Source organism: Salmo trutta, chromosome 17, assembly GCF_901001165.1.
Source record: "Salmo trutta chromosome 17, fSalTru1.1, whole genome shotgun sequence".
Lineage (NCBI taxonomy): Eukaryota > Metazoa > Chordata > Actinopteri > Salmoniformes > Salmonidae > Salmo > Salmo trutta.
The window spans coordinates 33973176-34000333 of record NC_042973.1 but is presented as its reverse complement, the minus strand read 5'-3'; the positions used below and the strand labels follow the sequence as shown (position 1 = coordinate 34000333).

Genomic DNA, 27158 nt, shown 5'->3' with positions numbered 1-27158 from the left:
GTTCTCCCCACGTGGTCTCCAACACCAAACTCTGTCTCTGGGCACAAGTGTTAAACACAATGCCAGGCAGAGTGGAGAGAGGCCTGTGTCAGTACTGTATCAGTATGTCAGTTCTATGTCAATACTAGGTCAGTACTGCGTCTTTACTCCTGTGTTCACCGTAGCTGATCTCTGTAAGAATATTCTGAAAGGCAACTGAACTTTCCGTTTGGAACGAGATTCATCCTCCTCTTCTTCACACAAACTGGGGATCCTTCAGAGGCAAAAAATGAACAGGAGGGAAAGAGATGGAGGGACAGGGAGACGAAGAGCGGTACAGCGAAGGAAAGGTCTGTGGGATAGGTTAAAGGTGTGACTAAAGGAGCAACTCAAGCAGTCACAAATGAAATGTTCAAATCGGAGCTCATGCGAGATTGTGTTCTGCAAAGAGTTTATGTGCCTCTTTCAGAGGACTCATCTGATAGGTTGTGAGATGGGGGAGGGACTTCATAATTCAGTGCAGTGCTGAGAGATGCATATGAACGCTATCACTGAAACTTTCAGACACATCAGAATAAAAATAAATGAAAAGCAGCGACCTAAAATGGAATTGGTGTAAAACTGGGGTGGTCTATCCATTTTTCTCTCTCCCTCTTATTTCCCGCCTCTCTCTCCCTCTTTCTTTCTCTCTCTCTCTCTCTCTCTCTCTCTCTCTCTCTCTCTCTCTCTCTCTCTCTCTCTCTCTCTCAGGGCAGGGGTCAGCTCTCCAGCAGCTGTTTGAGTGCTCGTTCGATGTTCATGCGGTGTCCCACCCGCGTCACCCCCAGCTCAGCAAAGTCGTCCTTGGTGAGTGCTGGCAGGTGGGAGCCCTCAATCTCATGCTCCTGAAAGCCGGCCCTGTGCTCCCCCAGGTGGATGCTCTCCAGCCAGTCTCCAACATCGTACTTGTTCCACAGGTGGAGGGGCTTCTGGTGGAAGGGCCTGAGGGCCAGGAGGGGCGAGCCCAGTCCAGGAGAGTGAGAGGGAGACGGTGAGCGGGACCGGGCGCTGGAGCTCCTCATAACAAAGCGCACCTCTTTGGGCTCATGGGGCAGGCTGAGGCTGGATGACTTGAGGATGGTGTGGGGCGGCGTGGTGGGAGAAATGGGTAAGCCAAAGCCTGGGAGTCGACTTAGGGGGTCACCCCGATCTGGGGAGCCCGAGCCGGGGCTTGGGATTCGGCGTGTTATTGGGTAGCGGCTGCCAGGCCGGATGGTGTAGGAAGTGCCGTAGCTTCTCTGGGAAATGGTGTGGAGCTCTCCTAGACTGCTGAAAAGTCTGGAGGAGAGAGCGAAAGGTGGAGAGAGAGAGAGAGAAGTAGAGGGAGGTTAGGAGGGAAAGACGGTGAGAGGGATACAGAGAAAGAAAGATACAGAGAAAGCAAGCACAATGAGATGTAGAGAAAGAAAAAGCAAAGAGATATTAGAACAATGTCAAAGTGTTTTTATCTATAAAGCTTCACACAAGTAAAAAGAGCCATTTGATCTGTTGAGCCCTTGAAACATCAAGCCACTGAGGGGCTGCAGGGTTAGGGACCGTTACTGAGAGCAAGCTAGTTAAAATCACAGCAAGATCAAAAGCTTCATTGTTTTCAACTACTCAGTTGGTTTGTACATGACTTAAAGGCCTAATACAAGATGGTCCAACCTTTCTTGGGGTCAGGAGAGAGGAACACTGCAGAAAACACAGTTGAATTGGAACACTAAGGAACTGGAACGTTACAGAACCGGAACATGGCAGAACATCTGACAGAGCGGAAATGGGTTCTATCTACCAATTCCCTCTGTAGTCGCTTTCTCTGTTCTCTCTCGGTTCAATCTATCCAGTTGCTGGCATATGGTGTGCAAGAGAAACGCGAGCTGCATACTGTCTAGCTAGTGGAAGACGATCCAGCAACACTTGGTGGATCCAGCTCATTCTGACAGAGCAATCACTGAGAGTATCTGCTCATCAATCTCTTTCTATCTCTCACTCCCTTTCTCCCTTTCCCACTCTCCTTCATAAATTACTTTAGTGAAACTTAGTTCCGTCTTATTGCCAATCAAGTTGTCCTCTCCGACTTAGAGCCCTCATCAGCATTTCCCTGGCTCCCATCGCTCAGTTTCTCTGATGTCCATTCTAAACCCCGCTGAGACTCCAGTCTCACAGACGGGGACCCAGAAACGGGTGCAGTTTCACCAGTGGCCATTCTTGGTCCGCAAAAACACTACAGTGAATACTGTAGTATTTACTCTAGTGTTGCGGACATGATTGCAGTATACTGTCGTATGTACAGTTTACTATAGAATAAATACTGTAGTAAAACAAAATGGTAGTATATACTATAGTATTTACTGTAGTGTCTTTGCAGACTGTAATATACTGTAATATTTACTATAGTTAGTTTGCGGATGTTACTGTAGTATTTACTAAAGTGTTTTTGTTTTATTATCTTTGACATAGCAGTGGTGGCTAGCTCCTTGAGGAAAACTACTGGACAAAATACTCAAAGAGCAAATTTTCCATAACCTGTAGGTAGGTAGGACTGAGGTCTGAACAGATAGTTCAGAGCTTCCGCTCTTTTCTATAATATGTAGGGAACATTATCATTTTCTCACTTATGGGTTTCTCACAACAGTATGGGTGGCACGAATTGAGATATGCAAATTAAATACTGTAGCATATACTATAATAATTACTGTATTGTTTTTGCGGACATTACTGTAGTATTTACTGTAGTGTTTTTGCAGTCTGTACTATAGTATTCTACATGATCGAAGGATACTAGAGTGTGTAGTATAGTATTCTACTGTATACTACAGTTCACTACATAATTCTATAGTAAGTACTATACTATTCTATAGTAAACTGTAGTATTTTTCATGTGGGCATGCGTGTGATTCTCTACTTTGCGTCTTTTCTCTACTCATTCGGCAGGCCCAGAGAACAGGCTACTCTGGCGAATGGTGCTTTTTTAATAAAGTTATATCAAAGCGGAATCAATGTCTGCAAGATCAAATAATGATTTATTTTATGCCTCAATAAATACAGCTCTGATTTGAAGCTATGAGGGTATGTGGTGGAAGGGGTTTATGGTTCTGTCCTGTCAGAGGAATATAATACAAGCCTACTGTAACCTCCAACAAATGCCAGAGTTAAAGGATAATTGTTCAAAACCTGGCCATGTCTTTGACCGCACACACAAGCATGCACACAAATAAAAGCAGTGAACATGATTTCCTTGTGTCAGCATATTTTGGGTCCAAAAAGCTGACCATGCGTGTAGTAAGAGTAAGGGTCATGTCTTTATAGCTCTACAGGAGAAACAGGTAGGGCTCTGTATGGGAGAAAAATGGTCTGCTCTGTGGGTAAGAAAGGAGAGAGCTATGGCAGCTACAACACTAGCTCAGTCCTCACACCGTAGATGATGCGCAAACTACCGTATTTATACCATATCCCAGTGCTTTCCCTGAGTCTCACTCTGGACTGTACCCTGTGTACACTGTTAGATAGTAATGGTTTGATTATTTATCTGTATTTGACCCAGATAAAGCACCGTACAGTGTGAGACCTGAGGGCTTTGAGGTGAAGAACAGCCAATACCACAGAAATGACTGGAGAGAGTGAGGGGTTAAGGGGAGGGAGGGGTGGAGAGGTGAAGAACAGCCAATACCGCAGGAATGACTGGAGAGAGTGAGGGGTTAAGGGGAGGGAGGGGTGGAGAGGTGAAGAACAGCCAATACCACAGAAATGACTGGAGAGAGTGAGGGGTTAAGGGGAGGGAGGGGTGGAGAGGTGAAGAACAGCCAATACCACAGAAATGACTGGAGAGAGTGAGGGGTTAAGGGGAGGGAGGGGTGGAGAGGTGAAGAACAGTCAACACAGTAAGAATTCATGTAAAGAGTGAGGGGTTAGGGGGAGGGAGGGGTGGAGAGGAGGCATGGTGGAAGAGTTCAGGGGGGAAAGGGAGAAGTAGGTTGGTTTTGGGGACAGGCAGGGAGGTGTGTGGGAGTGGTGGAGGACAGGGTGCTGTTTTCAGTCAGTACCAACATCCATGTGTACTCGTGTGGATTTGTGTATGTCTTTGGGTGTGTTGGGAGAGTGCTGTGTGGCATGGGTTTAGGAGGTGAGACGGTTGGTAGCTACAGAGATGGGCGGAGTGAGATGACATGAGCTCCATGCGCACTTACACGGTCGTCTTGCCCTCCTGGGCGTACAGTCAGTTCTAGACCAATCAGATCAGAGCAGCGGGGCGGAGCATGCAAGGTGAGCAGAGAGAGAGAGCAATGGGAGAGAATGTTAGCATCAGTCCATGAGACGTAGCCTGCTAGCCACACCTGGTTCTGCTTTAGACAACTCCTCTGGCCATGTCAAGCCAATGTATGTGTGTGTGTTAGTATGTGTGGATGCCGGTGTTTGATTGTGTGGGTGTGTGGTTGTGTGTATGTGTGTGTTTGACATGACAACGACAGCAGAGTTGAGGAAATCAGAACCAGATGAGTCCAGCAGGCCACATGAGAGAGAAATGAGCACACTATTCACATCTCAAACACTGAATAAAAGGATAAAGAATACAAACCAACAGAAAAAACAACAAAATAAAACAATGAGGAACAGGATGAGTGGCAAGAGTCTCCTGTCTCTGTGTGTTTGTGAGTTTAAACTCAGATTATGGAGACTCATAGTATTGTATAGTAGAGTTAAGCAATAAAGCCAGATTAGCCAATATACCACGGCTAAGGGCTGTTCTTCGGCATGACGCAACGCGAAATGGATACAGTCCTTAGCCGTGATATATTGGCTATATACCACAAACCCCTGAGGTGCCTTATTGCTATTATAAACTGGTTCACAACATAATTAGAGCAGTAAAAATACATGTTTTGTTATACCCGTGGTCAGCCAATCAGCATTCAGGGCTGGAACCACCCAGTTTATAATAGAGTGTATACTATAGTGTGTGATGACTAGTCAGTGGACTAATGAAATCCCCAACACAATCACTGATATCAAACAGAAACATATGTAACATAAATAAAAGATCAGAAAAGAACAGGAGACCAAAGAGCACAACTCAAACAAATGACAACCAGGATTTTCTGAACCAGCCAAAGCTATGACAACATAGCATGAGTGAACATTATTTGAATGGATGAATGAATGACACATATAGCATTTTTGGCGGCATGGATACATTTGAATGCGACAGACACGGACTGGTGATAAATGTATGGACCAACACCGAGTGAGTGTACACACCACAGAAATCAAGCGAATGAGTTCTGCAACTGTGTGAAGTGGGTGAAAAAGAGAGGGAGGAAGTGAGAGAGAATAATGACGTGCATAATTTGAGCTTTTCCTTCATTAAAACTGAACAGAAAGAAAGTCTGTAGAAATAGAAGTATCAGATGACGTTGGGGGCGGGACGACGCAGGGAGGTTGATTTTGACTGGATAAGGTCAAGATTAGTCAAATTAACTGAGAGGGAGGAGTGGGCCAATCAGAACACTCTGTCACATGACACATGTTACATCACACTATCCTCTGACATCACAGGGAATGTAGGTAATTTCCGAGTCCAGCTCTGGGATTGGTTGAGTTGACGGGATGTGATACTTACTTCAAACACATGGTGAAATATCCAACTAACACATTTGCTTTGCTGGTGCGCTACATGACTAACCATAACTACTCTATAGAATGCTATAATAGTAGTGTCCCTCAGCACCTTATCTGAGAACATTGCTGAGCTTCATGGAGAGAGAGATGAGGCGAGCTCGCAGGCCGCCACTAGTGTTCCTATCCACAACCAGGTCAGGGTGGTACTGGTGGTCATAACTGGTCCTCCTGCTCAGTAGACAAACAAAGGCATCAGGTCTGCATCTCAATAGTCCTAAAACCACTTCCTTTCTTCACCTCGCCTTCCTCTTCCCTTCTTTACTTCATAGTCACCGCATCATATGAAAGAACTGGACAGGTGAAAGCGAATTCCAAGAAACCATCGCCTATGTTGCGTTCACCTGTTCAGATCAATTCAATACAGATGAAGGAGAGGTGGTGAGGAGAGGAAGACATTTTAGACTATTGAGATACATCTGAAGACTCCTGAAAGAAGACTATTGCTACTAATAAGTTTGGTTAACTGAGCCTTACACTAACTACATCTAAGCTATTTGATACTGTATAACCACTATCGCCTACATACATCATAAACAATCATGATCAACATAAGATCTAATACACTAAAATAAGTAAGACCAAACTAGTAAAAACAACTAATGCACAGTACTTCAACAGCAGGCAATGGTTCATCCCACTGTATCTCTGCTGATGTGCTTGAGCTTGAAGCTGATTTGTCAGGTGAGGGGAGGGGTCAGGATCATTAACTTAGCCAATCTCTCTGAATGTTAAAGGGATAGTTCACTCCAAGAATATATCAGATGTTTTTATACCTAAAAGGTTGAGCTAAAAGTCATGTAGTTCATGCCATTTATGTAGATGATATTGTGTAGATGATGTTATATATGTGTAGATCCTGCTATTGTATATACATTAGGAGAAGTCTGCAGTCTCGCATATATTTGGGTTGTACTATCCCTGTAAGCAGCCAGCAGACCATAGTGGAAGGAGGGAGTGAACATGGTAGCTGGCAAAGAGGAGAGAGATGAAAGCAATCTAAGGAGGGAGTTGAGGTACTGTATAATGTTAACCCTAACCACAGATCTAGGATCAGATTAACCTAGCCCCAATCCGAATTTAAAGCTGGAATCCTTAATGGTGAAACTGCCACGCCTGTTTGTGATATTACAACAACAAAAAAGTTACTGCAAACAACGAACACTGTTTTATTGCCTCAGACATCATTGCACGGTGATAGAACAGCAGCACATGTACTGTATTTATTTTAGCACGTTGCGCGACGCTCCTCACCTCTGCCTGTCAGCAACCCAAAATATAACCATGGCGGTGGGACAGACAGTGGAGCTGTTTCCCCTACTGCGGATTCCATCTTTAAAACATTTTGGTGTTAAAAACAAATTGATCCTTTATCAGTGGTTAGAGGCAACTTCTACCCACTCCAGCTGAGCATTGCACGTAGGAGAGAGGGAGGTGTGTGTGAGGGCTGGCAGGGTCATAGGTCAGGGCCTAAAGGTCAGAGGTGAGAGTGTGTATGTGTGTGAGATGAGAAGAAGCATTCAGGAAGTGCATCCCTCCAGGCCCTGTGTTACCTTGTTTGCAACAACCGACCAACCCTGCACACACACACACACACACACACACACACACACACACACACACACACACACACACACACACACACACACACACACACACACACACACACACACACACACACACACACACACACAGTTTTTTATTGAGTGAGATTTAGAGCTGATTTACTGACTAGATACAACATTGGTGACTGTTGATAGCAGGCCAATGCTGTCACCATGGAAACAGTTTAGAACTCAGCATGTTTCAGGTGGTCTATAATTTCTATACTGTACGGGATTACATCATAGAATTATTTGAGATGATCTGAAGTTTACTCAGTCTAGACCTAGAATTGTCAATGAAAGAATGTAATGTACATTGGAGAGAATCTTTAAAACTCCAATCAGTTACTGAAAATATATATAATTTACATTATAATGGTGGCGTGTCAGAGAGATCCAGTACTACATGTATACAGTACATAGGTTACACATGTATTATATTTGGAATTATAAACTGGGTGGTTTGAGCCCTGAGTGCTGATTGGCTGACAGCCGTATACCACGGGTATGACAAAACATGTATTTTTACTGCTCTAATTACATTGGTAACCAGTTTATAATAGCAATAAGGCACAAGGGGGTTTATGGTATATGGCCAATATACCACGGCTAATGGCTGTATCCAGGCACTCTGCGTTGCGTCGTGCTAAGAACAGCCCTTAGTCATGGTATATTGCCATATACCATAACCCTTGTGCCTTATTGCTTAATTATAACATTTAGTCATGTTTTATGGTCCTCTACAGGAAGTGATTAATTAGTTAGTGTACGGTAAGCCTGATGTCTAATTGAATTGGTCGAAACGTCAGGAAGTGGATCATGCAAACAAGGTAACAACTGATGGTGGTTTGAGAAATAAAATAAACAAAATCGGTAAATTATTTCATTCCCATGGGGTGAGTTAATAGGCTGATTAGGAAATGAATAATACAATGAGTTTGGGTTTACCCTAGTGGCTATAAACTTAAAGTTTACTCTCATCCGTGTCCTTATAACATCTGTAGGAATACAAAGGACTTTCAGTAGAACAATGAAAGAAAAAAAAAACGAATCCTCCAAGAATGGCGTGTCATACAATCACTCCTTAGGTTCCACACCAAAATTTCTAAGCGTAACCTCAACCCTAATCCTTATCTCACCTTGATATTGCTATGCTGTACCAGAGAGGAATGGGGATTGCTAATGACAGGGCCTGTTTGCACTAGCATTGCTAAGGAAAGTTAATGCTAACATTGTAGCATTGGCTAGGTATGTCTTCTATCCTCAGTCTCTCTTACTTACCACTGCAGTTTGCTGTGCAGAGGGTATGGTGGCAGTGGCATACTTTATAATGGGAGAGAGCAAACCATGCACAACAAGGCCAGCAGTGATAATTAGAATGTAATATTTACAGATGTTTTTTCATCCTTTTAACCTTTTAACTGAATATGAAGCTTTTTGAACAGCTGAGTGGATATGTGAAAGCTGTGTAGCCTAATGGAACCTTGCTTTAATCCACCCAAAATATTACATTTTGATTCTTAATTACTTCAAGGAAGGGAAGCAGGAATGATACATCTCAGAAGTACTTGAATAGGGCCTAAGATTGGTTTGGCCATGTTCAGTTAGCCTCCCTCTCTCCTGTCTTACCTGGCGCCTGTCACAGGGGACTTCCTCCCAGGGTCCAGCGATGCCCCCAGTGGCTCCTCCTCCCCCAGAGACCTGGTATCCTTATTCAGCTGCTGCAGTCTGGAACTCAGTTCCCCAATCACCGATGGTTTGCCTCCCTCCTCACCCCCCAGCCCTAGCCCCAACCCCCCTAGACTGCCAAGACTCCCCATCCCTAACCCCACCCCGGGTCCTCGCGCCTCCATCTGGTCCCCCCACAGCTTGGACCTCCTCTGGAAGAGGTAGCGGGGCCTCCCAGGGCCTCCCACCAGACCAGATATAGAGCCTGACCCCAGGCCTCCAGACCCAAGGCCTCCAGACCCAAGGCCTCCATGCCCCAGCCCTGCCCCTCCGGCCGCTGCTGCAGCAAGAGCAGCCGCCTGCTGCTGGGATAACAGCTCGCTGTCAGAGCTCTGCTTCAGCAACGGGTCCCTGAAGGTTACCGGGCCTTTACTGCCTCCGATGTGGGATTTTAGCCTGGGCTTGGGAGGCACTGGTGGCTTGTCGAGCACAAAGGTCTGCCCATCGGCATAGGAGGTATGTGTGTCGGCGGGCTCACCACTCTCCGAGGACAGAGTGGACATGCTGGAGACGGTGGACACGGTGCTGGTGGTCTCCAGGTGGTGGTCTCGCTCTCTCTCACTGGAGCTGCGTGTGTCTGCCTCCTCCACACCAGAGTCTGCTGCTGAACCAGACTCAGCCAGCAGGGCTGGAGGATGGGACTGGTCCGGGTCCGGGTCCGAGGGCTTCCCTGAGACGACTGCTCCTCCGGCGGAAGGCTGGAGAGGAGGGCCCTGAGGCTGGGTGGGGGTCAGGCAGGAGGTGGGGGTCAGGCTGGGGGTTGGGGTGGTGGTGGAAGGGGTGAGGGCAGTAGGGGTGGTAGATGTTGTGGGGGAGGTGACGGATTTAGACTGGGGTACAGGGGTCCCCTGGGCTTGGGCTTGGGCTTGTTCCAGTGCTTGTGCCTTGGCCAGCAACCCATTGGCGAACTCATCCGGAGGTGGGAGCACCCCGATCTTCTTCAGCTCCTCTCTGGTCTCCTCATCACTTGAGGACAGCATGGCTGGAGGTAGGCTCACTGTGTAGGGCTCCACATCTTCCTCTGAACTGCCCTGGGCCAAGGTAGCCTGGGCTGGGCTGGAGGGGTGCTGGGCCTGGGGCTGGGCCTGGGGCTGAGAGGCAGAGGGGCTGGGCGATGGAACCCGACTGAGGGAGGGTTTACTGGGCTCGGTGGCTGGGGAGGTGGGGGTCTGCTCCAGCCCTGGTTCCAGCCCCACTGCCTGGCCGTTACTGGTGGCATGGACCATGATTAGTCCAGCCGTCTTCTGTTGGGATGTGTCCATGATACTGATCAACAAACTCTTCTTATCCTCCGTTCTCCTCTCCTCCTTCCTCTCCTCTACTCTTCCCTCCATCTCCTGGCGAAGCAAGGCGGGTGAGGATGCTCCCCACTGGGGTTTACCAGCCTGGGGCGACCCCGGACTCCTGTCCCCATGCTGAGGCTCTTTGGTCTGGCTGTCGATGAAGAGCGAAGCCCCCTGACCTCCAGCCACAGCCCCAGCCCTTTCCTGTTTAGTCCTGGGCTCAGGGCTGCTGGCGGGGGACTGGGTCTGGGAGGTAAGTGCCCGCTCTCTTGCGGCCAGCGCAAGAGCCAGAGGCGAGTTAGGATCCAGGGGCTTCCCTGTGAGTGGGTGGATGAAGGTAGTGCCACCAGGTGAGGGACGCAGGGCCAGGGCAGGGGGTGGCAGCTGGCCAAATTCTCTGCTGAGCAGGCGCTCATCGATGGAGCGAGATGTGGTGTAGGAGGGGGCCTCAGGGACAGACCCAGACCCCCCCTCTATGGTCCCCACCGACAGGAAGACTGTTGATTTCCTCCGTTCCTCTAGACGGCGCTCTCGGTCCTTCACAGCGCCGGCGATAGCGGCAGCGAACGGACCTTTCCCCTGTAGCAGGGCCTCTCCCTGGAGACGCATACGCTCGCGCTCCACCATCAGCTGCTGCTGGTAGTAGTCGGCCCGGCTGGTGTGTGTGTGGCCGTGGGTGTGTGGGTGTCGACCTGAGGGGGAGGGCTCTCGGGAGTGGGCGGCAGCCAAGGCGATGCTGGCTCTCTCCTGAGCGTCCTCCACCTGGAGGGGTAGAGATGACAAGAAATTAGAAACTTCAACTTCAAAACAAACTTTGTTCCCTTGCTAAAGTAACAGCTAATAATCAGAATAAAGAAATAAACAACTTAACCTACCTGTAGCTGTTTCACCAGAGGGCTCTTCTTGCGCTGGGGCTTGGTGGGCGTGTACAACCCAATACTAAACTGTCCCACATTGGCGTACGGGTTGTCAATCACCCGGCCTTTCCTTTTAATTTGCTCGGGTGGTGTAGCGGAGGCAGAGGGGCGGGGGATGTCGGTGGGCTCCAGGGGTAAGTGGGAGGAGTCTTGTAGAATAATCATTGACCTTGTCTTCTTCTGTCGTTCGAGATGGGAAGACTGGCGGGGCGATGGGTCGTAGGGCCGGTCCAGGTCCAGGGAGGAGGGCTTGAAGCTGGAACGACCTCCAGGATCATGACCCTGACCTTGACCCCTGGCAGGGGGAGGAGGGGGGCAGAAAGCGGGGGGAGGGCCTGTGTCCAGGTAGTAGAGGGAGGGGGGAGGAGGGGGGGCAGTCTGAGGAGGGGGCGGGATAGAATGGGAGTGGGAGTGGTCTCGGAGGCTGTCAGTCATGGAAGAGCTCCGGGGGAAACGGTGTTCTCCAGCCAAAGCCGACAGTCGGTCCTCCTCAGTCGCACCTAAAGTAGTACAGAGATTATGTACTATAGTTGCCAAGTTATTGACTGAGTACTGTACTAAAGGTGAAAGGTGTTACCGAATGACTTGGTCCTGGACATCCCTCTAGGCAGCTGCATATGACCCCTCTCCATCCCTGGGTGGAGCCCACCATGCAGTGCCATGCCCTGCCTCTCAAACAGCGACTGAAACACACACACAGACACACACACACGCTCACAAAAAGCTTTCAGACGCATATTTAATACAAAACAGTATGTACGGTATATGAGTATGTGGGAGGGTATATATGCTGATATTATTCTGCGGCTTGTAGGTCTCTTTTTCAGAATGGCTGTGTGTGTGTGAATGTGTGTGTATGTGTGTGTGTGCGTACGTGGGAGAGAGAGAGAGTGTGCATCTATGTGTTTCTGCACACGTGTGTGTATGTGAACTCACGCTGATCTCTGCTGATGTGATTCTCCTGCCGGTAGGTCTCTGTTTGACAGTAGCAGCTCTGTAGTCGGCCTCTGTGGGCTGGGAACGTAACGTCAAATGCTCCTGGGGCGCTAGCATCTCATCTAGCCTTTCTGTACAGGGATCACACAGACAACACAGTCTGCATACAGCGACACAGCATATGTGGACCAAGATGCTTTCTACATGACAAATTGTGAGTGTTTGCACACGATGCACAGCCTCTAGTCCCTGTCAGACATCTAGAAAATGTTACATGGCCACACAATATCAACACAACCATGCAGGTCTACACATGTTCAAATATATTTCAAATTGACAGTTACACCATGCATATCACACAACTAAAGAAACCTTCACTATGTTGGATTAGAGCACAGGAGGTTGGCACCTTAATTGGGGAGGACGGGCTTGTGCTAACGGCTGGAGCGGAATGGTATAAAATACATCAAACACATGGTTTTATGCCATTCCATTTGCGCCATTCCAGCCATCCTCCCCTCAGCAGCCTCCACTGGATCAGAGGCACGGGGTGCAGCGTCTGAGTCTATAATCTTTGTGAGCCTCAAGACTGAGGAGCAGGTTCTGACTGACTGACTCAGAGCTCAGTGCCCACGTCGTGCCGGTGCTTCATCCATATTGAACAGTGTGTCAGTCTGTGATGCTCAGAGAGGCCATGATGATGGCTCAACAGGTCTCCACTCAGACTCACCTCCTCTCCTCCTCCGGACGGAAGCTTGGTAAAAGAGAGGACAGAAAATGTGGGTCAGGATGTGTGTGTGTGTGTGAGAGAGAGTGAGTGAGTCAAAGAGAAAGGAAATGTCAAGAGTTAAGGAGAAAGACAAGATTATGCTGTCAGAGCTAAAGACATGCTCTAAATTGTGTTAAGGCAGGAAGCATATTTTTATGAAAAAGGTGAAGTGAGAGAGAGAGAGAGAGAGAGAGAGAGAGAGAGAGAGACAAAGACACACAGAGAGAGAGAGAGAGAGAGAGAGAGAGAGAGAGAGAGAGAGAGAGAGAGAGAGACAGAGTAGGGACGTGTGTGAATGTTTGCGTCTGTGTTCTCACACTCACCCAGTTCCTCCAGTTCGGCAGTCATGGACTTGGAGCGCAGCGTCAAGGTGGTGCTGGGGGCTCTTTTAGGTGGCGGGGGAGCTGTGGAGAAAAGGCAGGGTGAAGATGATGATGTTGAGGGTGAGGAGGAAGGCTCCTTGGCCCTGCTGCTCAGCGCCCTGCGAGTGTGGCCCAGCCGAACGCTCCATCCTGTCTTCACAGCCTTTGCCTGGTCAGCCTGCGGAAAGCTGGACGACTTGTTCAGGCTGCGGGTAGACACACTCTTCTTCATCGTACCTCTCTCTTTCCCTCCGTCAAACACACAAACACACTCACACTCACCACCCCACTGAACACTTCGGTGGGGAGTACATTGTGCCATGCGGCCTTGGCAGAGGAAGAAATTGTAGATCCCACAGCTCAGAAATCCCTTGATACACTACCAGCACACCACTCACATCAGTCCGAATACACACATCTCCTCTAACCTCCAAAAACCCTGAGGAACCTTGTAAAGCCTACTAACTATTACAAATCAGCTCTCTATTAGTGCTGCACCAGTCCACATCCAATACCAAATACCTACATATTATTACTATACTATCCAGTCCACATCCAAATAACAGCAGAAAAGCTCACTGTTAACATGCCACAATACAATCCCTCAAAACAGATAGCCCATGCCATCACAGCGTCAACTACTACAGTGACATACCTCCCGCTGTGCTACATCGCATGTGCAGCTACACATGATCACAGCTAAAATACACCAGCACAGAATCACACCGCACAGCCTATGAAATCCATGCTGCAGTCCGCCACCCAACACACTGTATCATCTGAACATGTTAAAATACAGCAGCATACCTTCCAGTCTCTGCACAATACAATAAACCTCATTCAATATACTGTCAACCAGCCAGTCCCGTCTCAATGCACCACTGTGGAGAGCAACAACAGATCAGCAGAACATCTGGATGCCACCACAGCCTAGCTACGCTGCTACACTGAGCAGCTAGAAATCTGATCTAATCTAGTCCATACAGTATTACTTCATCACCGGTCAGCATATTCATGTAAAGTACGGAGAGAGAGAGAGAGCGCTAGAGAAAGTGTATTGCAATGCTTAATTCAAGCACGCAGCATGGTTGCTATGGTTACCATGGCGATAGCAAGGTTTGACGCAGAGGCTTGTGTGTGAGTGTGTGTGTGTGAGAGATAGAGAAGGGGGGGGGGGGGGGGTTGCGAGAGTGTGTGAGAGTGTCTGCAGAGTTACAAATTGCAGAGAAGGTCCCCTTGGAGCAGCCTGTTAGAGTATTGAACACAGCTTAGAACAGCTTAGAACATCACAGAATCGCCAGGCAGAGCAAAGCCAGCTCAGCAGAACCCCATGGGGTGGTTACATCTCTCAGATCTGTCTACCGTCTCTGCCCTGTCCATTGCCCCCTCTCACCCCCTAACACACATTGTCTACCATCTCTGCCCTGTCCATTGCCCCCTCTCACCCCCTAACACACATTGTCTACCGTCTCTTCCCTGTCCATTGCCCCCTCTCACCCCCCAACACACATTGTCTACCGTCTCTCCCCTGTCCATTGCCCCCTCTCACCCCCAACACACATTGTCTACCGTCTCTCCCCTGTCCATTGCCCCCTCTCAACCCCCAACACACATTGTCTACCGTCTCTCCCCTGTCCATTGCCCCCTCTCACCCCCAACACACATTGTCTACCGTCTCTCCCCTGTCCATTGCCCCCTCTCACCCCCCAACACACATTGTCTACCGTCTCTCCCCTGTCCATTGCCCCCTCTCACCCCCCAACACACATTGTCTACCGTCTCTCCCCTGTCCATTGCCCCCTCTCACCCCCCAACACACATTGTCTACCGTCTCTCCCCTGTCCATTGCCCCCTCTCACCCCCCAACACACATTGTCTACCGTCTCTCCCCTGTCCATTGCCCCCTCTCACCCCCCAACACACATTGTCTACCGTCTCTCCCCTGTCCATTGCCCCCTCTCACCCCCCAACACACATTGTCTACCGTCTCTCCCCTGTCCATTGCCCCCTCTCACCCCCCAACACACATTGTCTACCGTCTCTCCCCTGTCCATTGGCCCCTCTCACCCCCCAACATACATTGTACACTCCTGAGTCCTCTAGTGTGACGAGAGCATGCGGGGACTTCATCATGACCAAGATGAACGTCTTCATAACCAACTCATTTCTCCAGAGGAGGCTGCTGAGGGGAGGACCGCTCATAATAATGGCTGGAATGGAGTGAAATGAATGGCATCAAACACATGGAAACCATATGTTTAATGTTTTTGATACCATTCCACTTATTCCGCTCCAACCATTACCACGGGCCCGTCCTCCCCCAATTACGGTGCCACCAACCTCCTGTGCTATCAGCTCAGTATACTCAGGTTTAATATTGTTGTCACTGTATAGGATCAGATTAGTTCACTCACCTGCAAAAACATCACCAGAAGGACAAATATTCCACATTTCTAGTCAAAAAATAGAACCTCTTGGAAAAACAACATGCCGGATATGCAAATCATCCTTAAAAACAATATGCTGGATATGCAAATCATCCTTAAAAAACAGCAAAAAACAGCAAAGCAGGTCTGTCATGTTCAGCTCCACATGGACCAGTGTACTGTCTCTAGTGACAGGGGGACTATACATTTGTAATGACTAGACGATTCACAGATCACCAATCACTGACTGACTACTCAAAGACCTCCATATCACAGCTACCACTCTGCTGCTCTCTTTCATTTATCTCTCTCTCTCATGCATGCGCGTGTGTGTGTGTGTGTGTGTGTGTGTGTGTGTGTGTGTGTGTGTGTGTGTGTGTGTGTGTGTGTGTAGAGGAGTGGGGGGTGCACATACTGGCACTAACACAGATCTGCTATCTACTGTCCAGATGGAAGTAGGTCAGAGCTATCTGTCTCTCTCTCTCCCACCCAAGGAGACACACACAGAGACACACGCACACACAAACACACACTTTCCCGAGGTCGTAGTAGCAGGAGTGAGTGGGAGATGTTTAGCAGAGAGATGATGAGATGCCGTTGACATGGAAACCACATGAATTTACAGTGTGGCAACGTGGTGAAATCACCTTGGTGACGGGATCGTACAGAACCTACTTCCATACATCTAGTGTCAACTGCCATTTCCAGGACAACATACTAATACAGAAGCTGTCATTTAAGAATCAAATGGCTATTGTGCTAAAGATCAAATACACGGAGCAGCTAATAATGGGACACCGGACTGGAGGAGGAGGAGATTACATCTGCAATGAGGGACAGGCAGTAGTGGAAGTCCCACTTTTCACCCTGTCCATTCCAGGAGGAGGCTGCTGAGGGGAGGACGGCTCATAATAATTGTCCGGAAGAGTAAATGGAATGGCATCAAACACCTGGAAACCATGTGTTTAATTTATTTGATACCATTCCACTTATTCCGCTCCAGTCATTACCACTAGCCCGTCCTCCCCAATTTAGGTGCCACCAACCTCCTGTGATAGATACTCAAAATAGGACTCATAGACACATTGCTCACCTTTCTTGCGGACTACCTCCTCAGACTCAGGTTTGCGTGTGACAGAGACCACCTTCATCAGCAGGCTGTTGCCCCCCTGTCTAATCAGAGACACCACCTGCTTATGGCCCACCTTCACCACGTTCACCCCGTGCACCTGGAAGACACAAACCCGCACGCACACACACACACACACACACGCACGCACGCACGCACACACACACACACAGACACGCACACACACGCACACACACACACACGCACACACGGCACATACAAGGCACAAACACACGCACACACGGCACATACAAGGCACAAACACACACACACGCACACACGGCACATACAAGGCACAAACACACACACACGCACACACAGCACATACAAGGCACAAACACACACACACGCACACACGGCACATACAAGGCACAAACACACACACACGCACACACGGCACATGCAAGGCACAAACACACACACGCACACACAGCACATACAAGGCACAAACACACACACACGCACACACGGCACATACAAGGCACAAACACACACACGGCACACACGGCACATACAAGGCACAAACACACACACACACGCACACACGGCACATACAAGGCACAAACACACACACGCACACACAGCACATACAAGGCACAAACACACACACACGCACACACGGCACATACAAGGCACAAACACACACGCACACACGGCACATACAAGGCACAAACACACACATGCACACACGGCACATACAAGGCACAAACACACACACACGCACACACGGCACATACAAGGCACAAACACACACACGGCACACACGGCACATACAAGGCACAAACACACACACATGCACACACGGCTGGAGGTCAGACAAAGAGCTGAGAGGCAGTGGCGGTAGTCCATGGGGTTGGAGAGGAGAGGGGATATGGTTACCTCTATGAGGAAGTCTCCTGTCCTAAGCCCTGCCCTCCAGGCCACTCCCTCCACGTCGACAGACTCCAGGTACTGGAGGGCAGGGAACGCTGGTGTTGGGGTGAACTCCTCAATGGGTGTCTCAGCTGGGAACACACAGAGAGGATGACTTGATTTAGATACAGAAATGGACAGATCTTTCAACACAAGAAACACATATTAATCTCAGAATATTCCACAAGGTATACTCACTGAATCATGAGAGATACACTCCATGGCCAAAAGTATGTGGACACCTGCTCGTCGAACATCTCATTCCAAAATCGTGGGCATTAATATGGAGTTGGTCCCCCCTTTGCTGCTATAACAGCCTTTCCACTTTATATTGTAACATTGCTGTGGGGACATGTTTCCATTAAGCCACAAGAGCATTAGTGAGGTCGGGCATTTATGTTGGATTATTAGGCCTGGTTCACAGTCGGCGTTCCAATTCATCCCAAAGGTGTTCGATGGGGTTGAGGTCAGGGCCCTGTGCAGGCCAGTCAAGTTCTTCCACACCGATCTCAACCAACCATTTCTGTAGGGACCTCGCTTGGTGCACAGGGGCATTGTCATGCTGAAACAGGAAAGGTCCTTCCCCAAACTGTTGCCACAAAGTTGGAAGCACAGAATCGTCTAGAATGTCATTGTACGCTGTGCCATTAAGATTTCCCTTTACTGGAACTAAGGGGTGTAGTCCGAACCATGAAAAACAGCCCCAGACCATTATTCCTCCTCCACCAAACTGTACAGTTGGCACTATGCATTGGGGCAGGTAGCATTCTCCTGTCATCCACCAAACCCAGATTCGTACATCGGACTTCCATATGGTGAAGCATGATTCATCACTCCAGAGAACGAGTTTCCACTGCTCCAGAGTCCAATGGTGGCGAGCTTTACACCACTCTAGCTGGTTCTTGGTATTGTTCATGGTGATCTTAGGCTTGTGTGCGGCTGCTCGGCCATGGAAACCCAACGAACAGTTCTTGTTCTGATGTTGCTTCCAGGGGCAGTTGGAACTCGGTAGTGAGTGCAACCGAGTGCAACCGAGAACAGACAATTTTTACACGCTTCTGCACTCTGCGATCCCATTCTGTGAGCTTGTGTGGCCTACCACTTTGCGGCTGAGCAGTTGTTGCTCTTAGACGTTTCCTCTTCACAATAAAAGCATGTACATTTGACCAGGGCAGCTTTAGCAGGGCAGAAATTTTACGAACTGACTTGTTGGATAAGTGGCATCCTATGACGGTGCCACGTTGAAAGTCACTGAGCTTTTCTGTAAGGTCATTCTACTGCCAATGTTTGTCTATGGAGATTGCATGGCTGTGCCCTCAATTTTATACACCTGTCTGCAACGGGTGTGGCTGAAAAATCCACTAATTTGAAGGGGTGTCCACATAGTTTTGTATATATAGTTTACATTCTGTATTAAGAAAAACCCACACACATCTGCCTTCTGAGTTACACACGGAGTTGGATACAAACAGCAGCCAGCGAGTGAATGTGTGTGTGTTTATAATAGAGTGAGGTGAGGTGGACTCTACAGTGTGTTCTATAGTGTATTAGTAACAGTGAGAGGTGAGATGGACTCTACAGTGTGTTCTATAGTGTATTAGTAACAGTGAGAGGTGAGGTGGACTCTACAGTGTGTTCTATAGTGTATTAGTAACAGTGAGAGGTGAGGTGGACTCTACAGTGTGTTCTATAGTGTATTAGTAACAGTGAGAGGTGAGGTGGACTCTACAGTGTGTTCTATAGTGTATTAGTAACAGTGAGAGGTGAGGTGGACTCTGCAGTGTGTTCTATAGTGTATTAGTAACAGTGAGAGGTGAGGTGGACTCTACAGTGTGTTCTATAGTGTATTAGTAACAGTGAGAGGTGAGGTGGACTCTACAGTGTGTTCTATAGTGTATTAGTAACAGTGAGAGGTGAGGTGGACTCTACAGTGTGTTCTATAGTGTATTAGTGACAGTGAGAGGTGAGGTGGACTCTACAGTGTGTTCTATAGTGTATTAGTAACAGTGAGAGGTGAGGTGGACTCTACAGTGTGTTCTATAGTGTATTAGTAACAGTGAGAGGTGAGGTGGACTCTACAGTGTGTTCTATAGTGTATTAGTAACAGTGAGAGGTGAGGTGGACTCTACAGTGTGTTCTATAGTGTATTAGTAACAGTGAGAGGTGAGGTGGACTCTACAGTGTGTTATATAGTGTATTAGTAACAATGAGAGGTGAGGTGGACTCTACAGTGTGTTCTATAGTGTATTAGTAACAGTGAGAGGTGAGGTGGATTCTACAGTGTGTTCTATAGTGTATTAGTAACAGTGAGAGGTGAGGTGGACTCTACAGTGTGTTCTATAGTGTATTAGTAACAGTGAGAGGTGAGGTGGACTCTACAGTGTGTTCTATAGTGTATTAGTAACAGTGAGAGGTGAGGTGGACTCTACAGTGTGTTCTATAGTGTATTAGTAACAGTGAGAGGTGAGGTGGACTCTACAGTGTGTTCTATAGTGTATTAGTAACAGTGAGAGGTGAGGTGGACTCTACAGTGTGTTCTATAGTGTATTAGTAACAGTGAGAGGTGAGGTGGACTCTACAGTGTGTTCTATAGTGTATTAGTAACAGTGAGAGGTGAGGTGGACTCTACAGTGTGTTCTATAGTGTATTAGTAACAGTGAGAGGTGAGGTGGACTCTACAGTATGTTCTATAGTGTATTAGTAACAGTGAGAGGTGGACTCTACAGTGTGTCTATAGTGTATTAGTAACAGTGAGAGGTGAGGTGGACTCTACAGTGTGTTCTATAGTGTATTAGTGACAGTGAGAGGTGAGGTGGACTCTACAGTGTGTTCTATAGTGTATTAGTAACAGTGAGAGGTGAGGTGGACTCTACAGTGTGTTCTATAGTGTATTAGTAACAGTGAGAGGTGAGGTGGACTCTGCAGTGTGTTCTATAGTGTATTAGTAACAGGGAGAGGTGAGGTGGACTCTACAGTGTGTTCTGTAGTGTATTAGTAACAGTGAGAGGTGAGGTGGACTCTACAGTGTGTTCTATAGTGTATTAGTAACAGTGAGAGGTGAGTTGGACTCTACAGTGTGTTCTATAGTGTATTAGTAACAGTGAGAGGTGAGGTGGATTCTACAGTGTGTTCTATAGTGTATTAGTAACAGTGAGAGGTGAGGTGGACTCTACAGTGTGTTCTATAGTGTATTAGTAACAGTGAGAGGTGAGGTGGACTCTACAGTGTGTTCTATAGTGTATTAGTAACAGTGAGAGGTGAGGTGGACTCTACAGTGTGTTCTATAGTGTATTAGTAACAGTGAGAGGTGAGGCTGACTCTACAGTGTGTTCTATAGTGTATTAGTAACAGTGAGAGGTGGACTCTACAGTGTGTTCTATAGTGTATTAGTAACAGTGAGAGGTGGACTCTACAGTGTGTTCTATAGTGTATTAGTAACAGTGAGAGGTGAGGTGGACTCTACAGTGTGTTCTATAGTGTATTAGTAACAGTGAGAGGTGAGGTGGTCTCTACAGTGTGTTCTATAGTATATTAGTAACAGTGAGAGGTGAGGTGGACTCTACAGTGTGTTCTATAGTGTATTAGTAACAGTGAGAGGTGAGGTGGACTCTACAGTGTGTTATATAGTGTATTAGTAACAGTGAGAGGTGAGGTGGACTCTACAGTGTGTTCTATAGTGTATTAGTAACAGTGAGAGGTGAGGTGGACTCTACAGTGTGTTCTATAGTGTATTAGTAACAGTGAGAGGTGAGGTGGACTCTACAGTGTGTTCTATAGTGTATTAGTAACAGTGAGAGGTGAGGTGGACTCTACAGTGTGTTCTATAGTGTATTAGTAACAGTGAGAGGTGAGGTGGACTCTACAGTGTGTTCTATAGTGTATTAGTAACAGTGAGAGGTGAGGCTGACTCTACAGTGTGTTCTATAGTGTATTAGTAACAGTGAGAGGTGGACTCTACAGTGTGTTCTATAGTGTATTAGTAACAGTGAGAGGTGGACTCTACAGTGTGTTCTATAGTGTATTAGTAACAGTGAGAGGTGAGGTGGACTCTACAGTGTGTTTTATAGTGTATTAGTAACAGTGAGAGGTGAGGTGGTCTCTACAGTGTGTTCTATAGTATATTAGTAACAGTGAGAGGTGAGGTGGACTCTACAGTGTGTTATATAGTGTATTAGTAACAGTGAGAGGTGAGGTGGACTCTACAGTGTGTTCTATAGTGTATTAGTAACAGTGAGAGGTGAGGTGGACTCTACAGTGTGTTCTATAGTGTATTAGTAACAGTGAGAGGTGAGGTGGACTCTACAGTGTGTTCTATAGTGTATTAGTAACAGTGAGAGGTGAGGTGGACTCTACAGTGTGTCTATAGTGTATTAGTAACAGTGAGAGGTGAGGTGGACTCTACAGTGTGTTCTATAGTGTATTAGTAACAGTGAGAGGTGAGGTGGACTCTACAGTGTGTTCTATAGTGTATTAGTAACAGTGAGAGGTGAGATGGACTCTACAGTGTGTTCTATAGTGTATTAGTAACAGTGAGAGGTGAGGTGGACTCTACAGTGTGTTCTATAGTGTATTAGTAACAGTGAGAGGTGAGGTGGACTCTACAGTGTGTTCTATAGTGTATTAGTAACAGTGAGAGGTGACTTGGACTCTACAGTGTCTTCTATAGTGTATTAGTGACAGTGAGAGGTGAGGTGGACTCTACAGTGTGTTCTATAGTGTATTAGTAACAGTGAGAGGTGAGGTGGACTCTACAGTGTGTTCTATAGTGTATTAGTAACAGTGAGAGGTGAGATGGACTCTACAGTGTGTTCTATAGTGTATTAGTAACAGTGAGAGGTGAGGCTGACTCTACAGTGTGTTCTATAGTATATTAGTAACAGTGAGAGGTGAGGTGGACTCTACAGTGTGTTCTATAGTGTATTAGTAACAGTGAGAGGTGAGGTGGTGTGACAGGGAGAGACCCTTTCACTCAACCATATTACTTTATCTGCTCTCACACTGAAAATCAGATTACACACACACACACACACACACACACACACACATGCACATAAGACACAAAAAAATATCACAGAAACTCATGCAAGCACACTCCTGACTCGTTAGCTGAGTGTACGTCTGCCTGAGGATAGTCTACTGTGCACTTCACACCCTCCATTTAATCCTGGACTGAGTCCAACTATACCACTTACACAGGAGAGCTCCCAGACGTAGCTGCAGTATGTGTGTGTGTGTCTGTGTGTGTGTGTGCGACTTGACCCCACTAGGAAAGGTAATCCATTCAGTTCTATCTGAGGCACTCGGGAACATGGAGGAAGAGGGAGAGGAAGAGGAGTGGAAGTGAGGGATATATGTAGAGGGGGGAAGTTGAGTGATAGAAATTGGAAAAGGAGGAGAAAAAGAGTAGACAAATTGAAATATTACTAAGGAGGATGTAGGGAGGAACTAGGGAGGGAGAGACAGATGGACAGAGAACATCTCCTGGCTCTACATGTCAACTGTTCGTTGATCAGGAGGAACGCCATAGTCTCTTTTTGCTATTTTGTGATTGATTACTGCATTATTAGGTTTAGAGCTTGCAAGAAAGGCATTTCACTTTGAAATAAAAAATGCTGGAGTATAGAGCCAAATGTATCATTTTAGCTTCACTGTCCAAATACACACGTAGAGGAGGAAATGTCTGCTTGAGACGGAGGAGTAGAAAACACACTCAGACTTCCGGCAAGGTGCCCACAAGGGGTTGCTATAGTAACCAGCATGAGGAGCTGGCACGTGCAGCAGTGCAAAGTGTGTGTGTGCAGGTAAAGTAGTAGCTGATAATGACTAATAGTAAAGCTGAGAGACGACGAAAGAAGAGGGAGGGGAGGAGGTAAAAAAAAGAATTAGAGACAGAAAAAAGTGGCATAGAACAAACAGTGAAGGAGTCAATGAATGAGAAAAAAGACAGGAGGAAAAAGAAAGATGGAGAGAATTGAGCGAAAGATACTCATTTCTGTCTCCCTGAACACCATGTGTGAGGAACAGATGGGGTATTCAACTGACAGCTCTTCCTAGGATTACACCACCACAGGGGCTAGACACACACACGCGCACACACACACACACACACAGAGAGAGAGAGTGAGAGAGAGAGTAAGAGCTAGAGAGAGAGAGAGCGAGAGAGCAAGCGAGAGAGAGACAATGTGGTGTTGACCAAAGACAGTCGCGTTGACTCATAGAGAATTAGTCATACTGTGTGACTCAATGATAGGGGTATAGAACTCCTCACATCAACCCACACTCAGAACAACTACAGAGGGGCTCACAGACAGGCTATGATTTGAAGACACGTATCTTTCCCTTTCAAGACGATCCAATACGTATCGATATAGATACTTGGGCTCCGATATGATACTGGAACAATACGCTTTAGAATGAAATGATTTGGTGTGATTTGGTTTGATTAGAGGAACGAATTCATGCGTTTCGGTTTGATGTGATGCACTAACATTTGTTCCATAAACACATTCATTTTCCATTCTAAATTAAAATCTGCTGGTGAAGGAGCTGAAGAGCTGGACCTCTGAGCTGGATCTGTCTGAGCTGGTTCTGTCTGAGCTGGTTCTGTCTGAGCTGGATCTGTCTGAGCTGGTTCTGTCTGAGCTGGATCTGTCTGAGCTGGTTCTGTCTGAGCCGGATCTGTCTGAGCTGGTTCTGTCTGAGCTGGTTCTGTCTGAGCTGACTTCTATGTGTATGTGTGTTGTAAATGTGTACAGTATGCCTATATTGTATGTAAGCACCAGAGGGAGACTGGGCATCTACCACCCTACTATCAGATTAGGCGGAGGAATGTGTACTTTTTGTCCACGCACTTTTGATCTGAAATCACCACAACCCACTAATTAACTTGTCATTTTTGGTGATTAAAAGTGTTGTAAAAATTAGCTATGACATAGCCAATGAATGTTTAGCACAACTTTAGATTTCACCCCCGTATAAAAATGGTTTTGAACATGAAAGTGATTGCTCTTTTCGTTGTGAAATTATCGACAGTACCCTACCATATACACTGAATGTTTAAATAAAAACTACACAGCAAGTTGGCCAGTGTTGATTTTTCAGTGTAACATTTCTAGTGTTGATTCAGGTGTTAAATTATCTCTGTAATCACTGGTGTAACAGAACCCCGGTGTTGGTGTTAACAACCAGTGTTAAACCCAAACCATGCCCTTCATTATCACATTTCCCAGAATGCTCTATTGCAGGTTGATTTTTAGAATTGTTTGTTTCATTATGTTATATGTTATATGTGTTTTTCATGAACATTGATTCATTTATTAATCGTATGCTACTCAAATATAAGTAATATACACTTTTCTATACTAATCCAATGTGTTACTTGGATTTATTTATTGCACCCGTTACTGAAATGGTTTAAATGCTTTATGTAGTCTCATAGTCTACCCAACCCAACAGTTATTCTGAATGCAGGTTGCTAGTGACAAACTTTTTACAATGTTGAATATCCCCACTCTGGCTGGATTCCAATAGGAATTACACATCACTTTGCAAGCCAGTATAATGTGATATAATGCAAGCCAGTATAATGCAGGCCTGATGTTTCCTGTAAACCATGAGTTTCAGGCCACTGTAACAGGATAAAACTAGTGACGTTACGTTTTACAGCAGCTAACGTTGAAGCAGTGTGCTGATGCGCGTATCACTTTAACAGAAGTTAAAGTGAAGCTTAGTTCGATCACTTGCTTTTTCAAACCATGTGTTGCTAAATGCGAGATCACACTGATTTTGCTGTGGTTCCGGTGCTTTCTTTGATTAAGCTGCTTTCAAACAACAACCTATACTGGACACCACGCTTATAAATATAATTAGGATTTTATACATGTAATTTCACCTGACTGATAGTTTAGCAGGTAGAGGAGGGAACTATGGAACGTTCAGGGATGTGAGGGTATTAGGAGGAATCCCGTTGAAAGCACACCATTTTTTAAATGTGAAACCACACTTTCTGCACTGTTGTTCAAATAAGTTGCTTTATTTACACTGAACAAAACTATAAATGCAGCATGTAAAGTGTTGGTCCCATGTTTCATGAGCTGAAATAAAAGATTGCAGAAATGTTCATTCTAAAATGTGGATTTTTTTCACACAATATAATGCCACAGATATCTCAAGTTTTTAGGGAGCATGCAATTGGCATGCTGACTGCAGGAATGTCCACCAGAGCTGTTGCCAGAGAATTTAATGTTAATTTCTCCACCATAAGCTGCCGTCAATGTCGATTTAGGGAATTTGGCAGTACGTCCAACCAGCCTCATAACCGCAGACGACATGTATGGCGTTGTGTGGGCGTGCGGTTTGCTAATGTCAAATTTGTGAACAGAGTGCCCCATGGTGGCAGTGTGGTTATGGTATGTGCAGTCATAAGTTACAGACAATGAACACAATTGGATTTTATTGAAGGCAATTTGAATAAACAGAGATACTGTGACGAGATCCTGAGGCCCATTGTTGGGCCATTTATCTTCCGCCATCAACTGTTTCAGCATGATAATGCACTACCCCATGTCACAAGGCCTGCAGTTTGTCTATGGTCGGTACACTCACCAGAAATGTCACCCATTGAGCAAGTTTGGGATGCTCTGGATCGAAGTGTATGACAGCGTGTTCCAGTTCCTGCCAATATCCAACAACTTCGCACAGCCGTCGAAGAGGAGTGGGACAACATTGCACAGGTCACAATCAACAGCCTGATCAACTCTATGCGAAGGAGATGTGTCTTGCTGCATGAGGAAAATGGTGGTCACAGCAGATACTGACTGGTTTTCTGATCCACGGCCCTACATATTTTTTTAAGGTATCTGTGACCAACAGATGTATATCTGTATTCCCAGTCATGTGAAATCCATAGATTAGGGCCTAATTAATTTATTTAAATTGACTGATTTCCTTATATCAACTGTAACTCAGTAAAATCTTTGAAATTGTTGCATGTTGCATTTATATTTTTGTTCAGTATAGTACAGTATAAGCTTATTTCTTAAATAATGGCATATATTCTGTTTGATAGCAAACATGAAGGTGAAAAAGGGAAGCATGATGTAAGATGCAAACCTGGTAATCCAACAGATTGTAGTCTATTAAAGCAAACAACTTACTGCTGGCCATGAAGCTTTGATCAAATCAGTGGAGAAAAATATCCTCTGTTAATCACGTTAATATTTATTGCTGACCAGCAGATGTCACTAATGTGCATTGTGAACAGATAATGAAGCTCAGTGTAATGAACCTATTTTCAACACAATTGGCTGGAAAGCTTCAGAGTTCAGAAAGCTTTGTTTCCTGAATCACTAGGTAAAGCGAGGCACTCAAAATAAGCCTTATGAAATACATATTGTGTTGAAGAATTACATTTTAATGAT

General features: G+C 46.4%; 1 protein-coding gene across 5 annotated transcripts in view; it reads right to left on the bottom strand.

Annotated features, from left to right (window-relative positions):
- Positions 1-689: 689 nt before the first annotated feature.
- Positions 690-27158, bottom strand: part of LOC115152085 (SH3 and multiple ankyrin repeat domains protein 3) — a 98501-nt gene continuing 72032 nt past the window's right edge. For all 5 annotated transcript variants that reach the window (XM_029696594.1, XM_029696590.1, XM_029696589.1 and 2 more), the window contains 9 exons: positions 17707-17831; positions 16792-16927; positions 13234-13314; positions 12872-12895; positions 12142-12272; positions 11783-11888; positions 11164-11705; positions 8907-11050; positions 690-1296 (listed from right to left, as the gene is read on the bottom strand). In XM_029696594.1, the coding sequence (XP_029552454.1) occupies positions 738-1296; positions 8907-11050; positions 11164-11705; positions 11783-11888; positions 12142-12272; positions 12872-12895; positions 13234-13314; positions 16792-16927; positions 17707-17831 (3848 nt within the window). In that variant the 3' untranslated portion in view covers positions 690-737. The remainder of the gene's footprint in view (positions 1297-8906; positions 11051-11163; positions 11706-11782; positions 11889-12141; positions 12273-12871; positions 12896-13233; positions 13315-16791; positions 16928-17706; positions 17832-27158) is intronic.